We start from the raw sequence: 10,885 nt of genomic DNA on the forward strand, positions 1-10,885 counted from the left end.
CGGGGAGGCGCCGGGCCGCAGCACCGCGCCCGCACGCCGAGAGCCGCCGGGCGCCGACGGAGCCCGCCCGGGGGCGGGGGGCTCGTACGTGCCCGGCCGGGGGCGGGGCCGGCGCCGGCGAGCAGCGACCCCGGCTCGGGGAGGCGGGCGCGGCCGGGCCGACCTCCCCCGCGGCCGCGACGCTGAGAGGTTTACATAAGGGTGCGCGTCATGGAACTGATGGAGCCACACAGAGACGTCTAAGTCATGCAGGAGGCGCCCGGCCCCGGCCCGCTCCCGCCGCCCCAGACCCCTCCTCTCATCCGACAGAAAGACAGACAAGAAGGGTTCCCGACCTGTCGTGCCCTGCATGTTCAGAGTCTGTCATGTTTGGTCAAGAACGGGGCGGGGCTGGAGGGCAGGTCTGCGAGGCCGGCGGCGGCGGGGCGCGGGGAGGACCCCTGCGCCGCCTGCGGGTACCTGCTCCCGGCCGCCGCCGACAGGTGACGAAGTGGTAAAAACTCACGGTTACTAGTGAGCGACACAGACACAGACTTTCCAGTCTATTAACAACCACGCCAGAGAGATGGGGCTCTAACTGCAAACACTGGGCAACGGCCCCGCGCTGCCGGCGCTGCCGCTCTAGTCTCTATTCGCCGCCGGTGGCTGTGGCGTGGGAGCGGGCGGGCGGGCGGCGTGCAGCGACGCGGGGATTTGGACAGTGGCCGTAACGGTGATTTCTCCTCACCAACATGGCGGCACCCGAGACAGGCGGCTCGAGAAAATGGCGCCGGCCGCAACACCTTGCCCGGGACTAAAGGGCAAGAGAGATTCCTCCGCGAGCCGCGGCCCTTGCCCAGCCCGCCGGGGCCGAGCTCGTTGACCATTGGAGGAGGCTGCCCGTCAATCACTGCCAGGGGCGGGTTTTCACGCATCCCTGTGCAGCGGCGGAGGCGGCATCTTGGTAGCGGGGCTGGGCGGCGGCAGAAGCGGCCGGGTGGTGCCTTGAGTGGTTTCAGGAGGGGGAGGCGGCCCAGGGGGCCTGCTGGGTCCACGGGAGCCGCTGGGCCGGGTCTCGCATGGACCGTAGTTTCCCCTCAAGACGCCAGCTTCCCAAGACACGAGCAGTTCTAAATGCACAAAACGGCCCCGAAAACCATTAGCCGATATGAGCGGGGGCGGGGTAATCACTCGCGGCTATAGAGTCGTCTTTAACAACAACAAAAAAAGTTCTTGAAATAACGGGGTTAGGTATTGTCTCCGACACAGTTGTAGCGAGTATCTGTTCTTGTAATGTTTAGTTCTCAGAATCGCGTTTTAAGTAATATAGCTTGCTGAGCAACTTTTTTTGATAATACTAAATTTATCTTCCCAATTACTTGGTGATAAAATAAATGTAGCTATTATACTAGTTATATAAATGTTACATTATTTCGTAATTATATATGTAAAACTGTATTTTGTAAATAACAATTAGGCATTACATTTCTTTACACTTGTGAACATGGCCTTTAGGAATAATTTTTAAATAACAAGTCAGTTGTTTTGGCCTGTACATTACTTACTTCTGAAGGAAAGTGCCTTGCTTTTTATTACAATGGTGAACTTAAAGAGTAATCCCAAATATCTGACTTCATTTGTCTTTGCTTAATAACGAGTTTTGCTAATGCATAAATGGAATGCATTCAGAAGCAATTGCAACCAGTATATTAAATTTGAAATTTAAAGTTTTGAATGTATATATTGAAAAGAAGAAAATAACTGTTTTTTTAAAGAGGATTGCAGCCATCGACAGAACAGTGTGATGATAGAAACTTCACTTGACCAGCAAAAAAAAAAGAAAAAAGAAACTGCAGGCATTCTCCACATTTTGCCATATGACATTAATACAATACAGTTCTAGGAAATTTTCAAAAAGATCAATTTTGTCTGGAAGAGCTATGTTAACATTTGGAGTTACATTAGAATCTCAGGACTTTGTCTTTATTGCGACTATTTTACTTAATTTAGCCTTACTGTAGCTAATTTGGATAGCCATTTCTTTGAGGTTATCTGAGGGCATTTGAGGTAAACAGTTGTTCTTCGTTATACTTCTGTTTTCCCTGTATCTTGAGGCCTCAGGATCTCCTTCAAATCTTTAAAGTCTTTGGTTTGTTATAGTGTGGAACAACATAGTTCTCTCTGGATGAAAAAAAGGCTCCTTCCCTAACCCTTAGCATGCACCATTTAGGAAGTTTGATGCTAAAATATGGCATCAGGCCCTGGTCTTCCTTAGGTAACAGAAAGGGAGGTGTGTCTGGGTGAGCACAGTGGAGCTCCTCTGATGCTATGAGTTTTTAGAATCTAGAAGTGGTTGGAGACCTGGTACACAAAATGCTTTTTTTTTTAAGTTAAAGACTAAGCCCAACATTTTTCACCATGTCTTTGTCTCAGTAGATCATTTTCAACCTAACAGATCTTACCTAACAATGACAGCGTGAACTGCAGAACTCTTGTGCCCTAACAATCCTCTCCAAACCTCTGCACTAAGAGATGACCAAACTCTAGCAAGGCTTGTAGCAGCACAGGCTGTGTCCCTAGGATGACCCCAGCACTGCCCACCCCTAATTAAAATGCCTGCCTGGAAAGCTCAATGCTGCCAGAATTTACTGTTTGTCCCAGCCAACACCTGACCAGAGGCCCTTGGCCTCCCTTTATTAGAGCAGCAGTCCCCAACCTTTTTGGCACCAGGGACCGGTTTTACGGAAGACAATTTGGAGGGGGGGGCAGTAAGGGGTGGGGAGAGGCAGAGGCGGAAGTCAGGCAGCGATGCCAACCATAGGGAGCAGATGTAAATACAGATGAAGCTTAGCTTGGTCACCGCTGCTCACCTCCTGCTGTGGGCCCCCCAACTCCTAATTTGATGGAAGACAATTTTTCCACGGAGGGGAGGAGGAGGTGACGGGCAGAGCTATGCGGCCTGGTCTTCGGCGGGTACTGGTCTGCAGCCTGGGAGTTGGAGACCACAGTCTTAAAGCATTTACTAAAAAAGTTCATGAATCCTTCCTCTGTCCATTTAAGATGCATATGTATCCCCTATAATTCAAGAGTGTCTTTCTCAAGGACCCTGAAAGCCATTCCTTTGAAATGTAATCATCTGGAATGTTAGGGCCTCTCTCCCAGTCTCCATGGGGACAGATTCCTAACTTTGGTGATAATTTCCATCTAGCCTACACAGCTGGTCTAATCACATTTATACTGACCAACACTTTGTAATTTTTTTTTCGTGAGTCCCTGCTCTCTCCCACTCCCTCATTCTTTCTTTAAAATGCCCGATTACTACTGCACAAATTGAAACTGAAGCTCAGCTCTTTTCCCTGCTGTCAGTAATTACTGAATAAAATTGGTTTTCACCGCTTTAGCTAATGTTCAGTTTTGTTTCTCTTTAACAACCATCCCCACTCCCAATGCACACAAAAATTTTAACTGATAACAAAGGTGTCAACGCTTTATTTTGCCAAATAAGGATGTTTTAAAAAACCTTATCATGGTTATTTCATAAAACACATTTTATATCAAGAAAGAAGAAAGGATATACTTAATTAAAAAGCCAATTCCTTTAAATTAGATATGTTTAGCTTTAAGAAAAATAAATTTCATTGCCCTTCTTTTGCCCCAGACAGGTAAAAATAATCCCTGGCATACCAAGGCTCCAATATTGGCACAAATGACAGTGCAACAGTGTGACATAGGAGAAGCAGATCACTGAACATTCAGAGACTGGTCAGGCTTTGACAAAAAGGATCTCCTAGGCGATTATCTTAGATGAAGATTTGGGGCCTTTCCTCCACCCTTCCTGGTAGCTTGTCAACTTCCTAAATGTATATGGGGCCCTAGGCAGGGGGAGGGAGCCCTAGTCATAACTGTATTTTCTGCCTGCTGTGACCAGAATGGGGGCTTAGAGTTGTATTGAATTTGCAAAAAAAAAAAAAAAAAATTCCCTCTACAATGCACTTTGAGGTTACAAATGAACACTCACTATATTTACAGCACCGGAAAGTGTTAAGCACACACACAAACCAAAAATACAAGCGTCCAGACATTAGCTATGTCTTTGAAAAGTTACTTTTAAAATGTTGCCTGCAAACAGGATTAAGATACAGTTGGCAGGCTCCATCTTAAGAAAATATTAGAGGTGTCCCGTCTCTTGTTCTTGTCCCCTAGTCACCTCAGAATGGAAAACATCCAATGGGTATCCTGGCTATGTTTAACCCTTTACTCTTAATATATGGTTTAAAAATAGCTACTTAGAATTTTATACAAATCTTGGAGTTATAAAGTTCCATGAATAAATCTCGAGATTTTTATCAGCATTATATTAAATCTAGAGGTCAATTTGGAAAGAACTGACAATTGCATAATGTCTTTCATATTATAAATATGTAATATCTCTCCATTTATTTAGTGCTCATATCTCAACACAATTTTGTAATTTTTCCTATAGGTGTCGTGTGTGTGTGTGTGTGTGTGTGTGTGTGTTATCTTTTATAGATGAATTTCTAAATATTTGGTATTTTTTATTGAAGATTTGGAAATCTATATTCTATATTGGTCTGCTGTTTTCTTTCTTTGTCTTTGTCTGTTTTTGGAATTGGGTTAATGCTGATCTCATAAAATAATTTAGGAAGTATTCTTTCCTTTTCTATTTTTTGTAGGAGATCATATAAAATTGGTATTTCTTCTTTAAACATTTGGTAGAATTCCCCAGAAAAACCATCTGGTCCTTGAGATTTCTTATTTTGGAAGGTTTTATGTTATGAGTTTAGTTTCCTCAATACTTATTGTTCTGTTAAGATTATGTATTTTACCTTAGATCAGTTTTCATAGATTGTGGTATGTGAGGAATTTGACCATTTAATCTACGCTGTCAAATTTATGTATGTAGAGTTTTTTAAAATATTGACTTAACAGTCCTTTTTGTTGTCTGTGGAATCTATAGTGAAATCCCCTCTTTAATTGCTGAATTTATATCTTCTCTCCTTTTCCTTTTCAGTTGTGCTATAGATTTCATTTCAATTTCATTAACTTTTCAAAGAATAAGCTTTTTGTTTAATTTCCTCTATTGTTTTTCTGCTCTTATCTTTCACTGATTTCCAGCCTTTAATATATCCTTCCTTCTCTAGTTTTTTCTAGTATCTTAAGGTGGAAGCAGAAGTTACTGATTTGAGATCTTTCTTCTTTTCTGATATGTGTTTAGAGCTCGAAGTTCTCATGTACCTGCTTTAGCAGTATTCCACAAATTTTATGTCACATTTTAATTTTCATTCAGTTCAAAATATTTTCTAATTTACTTTGTGAGTCCCTCTTGACCCATAGATTTTTTAAAGGTTATACTATTTAATTTCCAAGTATTTTGAGATTTTTCAGTTATCTATTATTGATTTCTTGTTTAGTTCCATTATGGTCAGAGAACATATTTTATAGTATTTCAACTCTGTAACATTTGTTAAGGTTTACTTTATAACCCAGTACATAGTTTACGTTGGTGAATGTTCCATGTGCTTCGTATATTTTGTGCATGTATGTTTAGGATTATTATGACTTTGTGGTGAATTTACCTTTTATAATTATGTGACATCCATTTTTATCTCTGAAGTCCACTTTGTTTGATATTAATATAATCACTCCAGTTTTATTTGGTTTAGTTTTGTATAGTGTATCTTTTCCTAACTTTCTTCTTTCTTTCTTTTTTTAAGAAATGGGGTCTTGCTCTGTCACCTAAGCTGGTGTGTGGAGTGCAGTGGTGCAATCATAGCTCACTGTAGCCTTGAACTCCTGGGCTCAAGGGATCCTTCTATCTCAGCATCCCAAGTAGCTGGGACTACAGGTGTGTGATACCATGATTGGCTAATTTTTTTTCATTATTTTTAGAGATGGGGTCTTGCTATGTTGTCCAGTCTGGTCTCCAACCCCTGCCCTCAAGCAGTCTTCCTGCCTCAGCCTCTCCAGTTACTGGGATTATAGGCATGAGCCATAGCACTAGCTAGTCTTTTACTTTTAACCTACCTATATCATTATATTTAAAGTTAGTTTCTTGTGGAGAGCAAATAGATGGATCATATTTATTCATCCTGACAATCTCTTTGTTTTATTAATATTTGATAAGTTTAGCCTGTTTATATTCAATGTAACTATTAATGTGTTTGATTTGAAATCTACCTTTTAAATTTTTATCTTCATTTTCTTTTGTTCTTCTAGTTCTCCTTTTCTGAATTTCCATTTTAGGGGCATTCCATTTTAATTTATTGTGTCTTTGAATATTCATGAGTTTTTAATTTCAGTTTTTGTATCTTTCAGTTTTGAAAACTCCATTTGGTTCTTTTCTATGTCTTCTCTTTCTATTTTTTCCATTTGTTTCAAGAGCATTTAGTATAGCATTTTAAAAATAGCTGTTTCAAAGTCTGTCAGATTATTCCAACATACAAGTCATCATAGCTTTGGCATCCATTGATTATATTTCCATTCAATTTGAGATTTTCATGGTTCTTTGTATTTCAAAGAAGTTTGAATTGTATCCTAGACATTCTGAATATTATATTATATTATATTATATTATATTATATTATATTATAAGACTCTGAATCTTTTTTAAATCCTATGCAGAATTTTTTTTAGTGGGGGCAGGTAATTGACCTGGTGAGGTTCAGGCTTGAATTTCTAACCTACTTCTCTGTACTGTGGCTTCAGTGCCTGTTCAATTGAAAATGCTCTTTGAATCTGTTTTGGATATGCATTACTCAGTGGCCAGTCTAAGACTTGGATGAGTTATATCTATTCAGCTCTCAAAAATCTTTGGTATACTGATGAGGATCAGATCCATGCCTATACAACTCAGTGATAAGCCCAGGAGTTCAGAAATGTATGCAGTCACTTTTTCAAGCTCCTTTCTCAGTATGGTATCCTAGAAATTTTCCAGTTCCCTGGAGCTTTATTTTTATTTCTTTGTTATTGCTGTTGTTGTTGTCCAACCAGAAAACTGGAGCTTTAGTTATCCCCGCTTCTGCACACATTTGCAGTTGTGCCTGTATCTGGGGCCAAGTGGCAGGAGGACCAGAGGAAAAAGAAAATAGCAAACTTACCACCAGTTCAGTGATACTTTGAATTCTGGTCTTAATCACCAATACACCTGCTTTAATTATTTTTCAGAATCTTAAAATAATTGTTCTATGCATTCTATCTATGTATATCTATATTCAGGGGATTATAAGGTGCTTATTCTAGCTTACTCAGAACCAGAAATCCCACTATATATTTTTAAAACCCAAAATATATTAGTAATATTGTTTTATTTAATAAATATTCATTTAGAATTACCACTTTCTTTATTCTCCATTATTTCTTGCAACTCAAACCTTTCATCTCAGGTTTTCTGCTATCAGATCCATTCTTTCTAATTTCTGAATTCATTCTAAAGAATGAATCTCCTAAATAATTTACTTATAGTGACCTCTTTTTGTTTTCCTAAAAATGTTTTATAGCTCACCTCCATTTTTTAATAATATTGTTTCAAGATATAGAATTCTAGCTTGAAAGTTTTATTTTCTTTTAATTTATTGATGATATTTCTTTGTCTTCTGCACTCCATTACTGCTGTTGTGAAGGCAGCTGGCAGTCTAATTGTCACTATTTTGAAAGTAATCTTTTAAATTTTTTCTGTGGCTGTTTTAAAAGTTTTCTCTGCTTTTTTGCAGTTTCAGTATGATGTGTCTTGGTGTGTATTTATTTTCATTATTCTTCTTGGTATTTTTTTAAATGTCCTGATCTGTGAATTGGTATGATTTATCAGTTTTGGAAAAGTCCTAGCCTTTTCTTTTCAAATATTTCCTCTTCTTCATTCTCTTTTTCTTCTCTTATTATTATTAATTATGTTATATGTTTTAATATATTATTTGTGTTTCTAATCTCTTTTGTAGCTTCCTTAATTTGGGGCAGCAGTCTCTCTATGATGTACTCTGGATAATTTCTTCTGATTTGTGTTCCAGTTCACTAATTTTCTGCCCTGTCTGGTCTTCCATTAAAGCCATTTTATTACTCAGAATCTTATTGGCGAAGCAGAATCACTAGAAGATAGTTAGATAGATAGATAGATAGATAGATAGATAGATAGATAGATAGATTTAAAGGGATTTGACCTTATGCAATTGTGGGAGCTATTTAAAACAGTTTGCAAAGGTTTATCTGATGCTAGAGCTTAAGAGCTACAAAGTAGGTATTCAGGAAGGAAGTTGCTATAAAGTGGGAGGAGAGTGAGGACAAACTGGAATCCCTGATGATAAACCAGAACCTATATTAGTTTCTGACCCTGTTCAACTTTTATGATGTAGGTGTTGTACAGGATAATCTTGTGCCATTTATCATGGAGATAAACACATACTCGGCCCAGAATTTAGAGAATCTGAAGGAGGTTCTGGGCTGAGGTACATCAGCTGCAAGTCTGGCTGTTGTTTCGTATCAATAAGGTGAATCATCAGACAAATGGCAATATGCATTAGTTGCAACAGCATCTGCTGCCCCTTAATTGACCTCCTGAATGTAAAAAACAATGTGGCTGCTGTTTCACTTCCACCTTTCAAATTTTTGCAAAATCTCTCTTATGGGCTACCCTACCTGACTAGAAGCATGCAAAAGAGGAATCCTTGAAAATACAGTTCAGCTAGCTAAAATGACATTACAAAATCACCAAGTATGTACCTTTTAACTAGGCACCTATAAATACCTCTTTAACTCAAACTTAGCTTCCAGATAAAGGCAATAACAGAGTCATGCCTCTGTTAACGTAATGCAACTATCCCACATTCAACCAAAAAGCATGCTAACTCATTCCCCCCACCCCCACAAATAAAAAGTCCTTTTTCCACCTTTGGGTGATATTCATTCTTCTAATCCTTCTTTTAGCTCAATCACATGCCTCCTTTAACATCCTATAACTTAAATAATGAAATAAAAGTTAGCTACTGTCTTGTGTTAAATGTTAGAGGGAGAGGTATATATATATATATATATATATGTATATATATCCTCTATACACATATGTACACATTTATATCAAATTAAGGATGAAATATTAATAACTATTACAAGCATTTTTGCTACTGGTCATGTGGTTGTAGTGGGTTTCTATGTAATTATCTTCTGCCTCTCTCCTTTGCCATGTTCTCTTTGGCTGGCTTTGGCTCAGCTGGCTTTGGCTCCTTGCTTGGTTAATAACCCAAACCTTCATCCCTAAAGGGTTTGGGCCACTTGTGCTGCCTATGGTGGTAGTGTTCTTTATTGGCTTTTTTCATAGTATATAGGATTACTTCGCCCTGCTTCCCCACGGCTGCATTCTAGACATATTCTTCCTTAACCTCATTGTGTAGTTAGGATAACTTGATAGGATTAATCACCCCTGCCAATACAATAAATCCCTTCTTTACCTGTTAATTCACTGGCCTGAGAAGCCCTAAGTGGCCAAATGATAGTCTCAACTTCAAGCCTAAAGGAGCCATTGTTATGTCCCTTGATGAAACTATTCCTACTTTTGGAATTGATAACTCTAGACCAGTGGTTCTCAATTGGGGGCGATTTTGCCCCCAGAGGACTTTGGCAATGTCTGGAGGTATTTTTAGTTGCCACAACTGGCAAGCAGGTGCTACTGACATCTAGTGGTAGAGGCCATGGATGCTGCTAAACATCCTATAATGCACAAGACTCACCCTCTAGCAGAGAATTATCAAGGCCAAAATGAGAACAATGTTAAGGTTGAAAAACCCTGCTCTAAATCAGTAGAGGCCAGAGTAGTGCAGACAGGAAGCAGAAATTTTTCTAGGGCCGCAGTAGGGATAATGTAGAGAGTAATCTACTCCTGTTTCTATCCCCTTGGTTCCCAGACCGCTTGAATCCTGGCTATGAGAGAAAAGCACCATATACTGCTGACCACTGATTTATAGCATATACCTACAAGGTATTGCATCTAGTTAGTATGGTAACTGAAACCATCTTAACATGGCAGCTGCTTTCTTTTTTTCTTATTTTGGTAAAATATATATGACATAAATTTGCCATTTCTACCATTTTTCAGCGTACAATTCAATGGTAATAGTTACATTCATACTGTTGTACAACTGTCACCATTGTCCGTTTCCAAACTTTTCCATCACCCCAAAAAGAAATTCTGTAGGCATTAAGCAATGACTCCCCATTTCCCCATCCCTGCGTCCCTTATAACCTCTAATCTACTATCTGTCTCTATAAAATTGCCTATTTTAGATATTTTATTTAAGTGGAAACATACAATATTTGTCCTTTGAGTCTGGCTTATTTCACTTAGCATATTGTTTTCAAGGTGCAGCCATGATGTCGAATTTATCGGAACTTCATCTGATGCCTTCACAGGTCAGTTTTTCTTGTTTGATGTTTTTGCTATTTTTAACCTATCAATCGAATTTCCTTTTGTGTCTGGCTATCTTTTGCTGTATGCTGGACATTTTATGTAAAAAAAAGTGTGTATGGTAATAATTGGTATTCTAGTACCCCTCTACAAGTGGGTTCTTACAGTTTTTAATCTCAATTCAATTTTTCTCTCAATATTTAGTAATGATTCATGTAAAATAGAAGGTGATTGCCTATATTATAAACAATAGAATTTAGAATTTCCCTCAGGAAGATGTCTAGCTTCAAAGAATTCCCTTCACTTGTCTGTGGAGTGGACCCTGATTCATGCCAGGAATCAAACAGTTCCTTCACTTAGGGAGCAAGTCAGGTTCTCTGTCATTGGCCCAACCTTAAGTTTGAGCTGCACTTTCTACTATTCCTTTATATATGGTATTATGTTAAGCAAAACTGTTTTCCAACCATGTGCTCTATTTTCCTGCCTTCATACAATTCT

The 10,885-nt window shown here is 39.3% G+C and overlaps 1 protein-coding gene across 1 annotated transcript in view; it reads right to left on the bottom strand.

Annotated features, from left to right (window-relative positions):
* ZC3H6 (zinc finger CCCH-type containing 6) overlaps nt 1-781 on the bottom strand; it is a 47,817-nt gene extending 47,036 nt beyond the window's left edge. Inside the window, exon 1 of the mRNA XM_076000973.1 lies at nt 336-781. Coding sequence (XP_075857088.1) covers nt 336-367 — 32 coding nt within the window. The 5' untranslated portion in view covers nt 368-781. The remainder of the gene's footprint in view (nt 1-335) is intronic.
* Nucleotides 782-10,885: the final 10,104 nt, after the last annotated feature.

The sequence above is a fragment of the Microcebus murinus genome, chromosome 3 (assembly GCF_040939455.1).
Source record: "Microcebus murinus isolate Inina chromosome 3, M.murinus_Inina_mat1.0, whole genome shotgun sequence".
NCBI lineage: Eukaryota > Metazoa > Chordata > Mammalia > Primates > Cheirogaleidae > Microcebus > Microcebus murinus.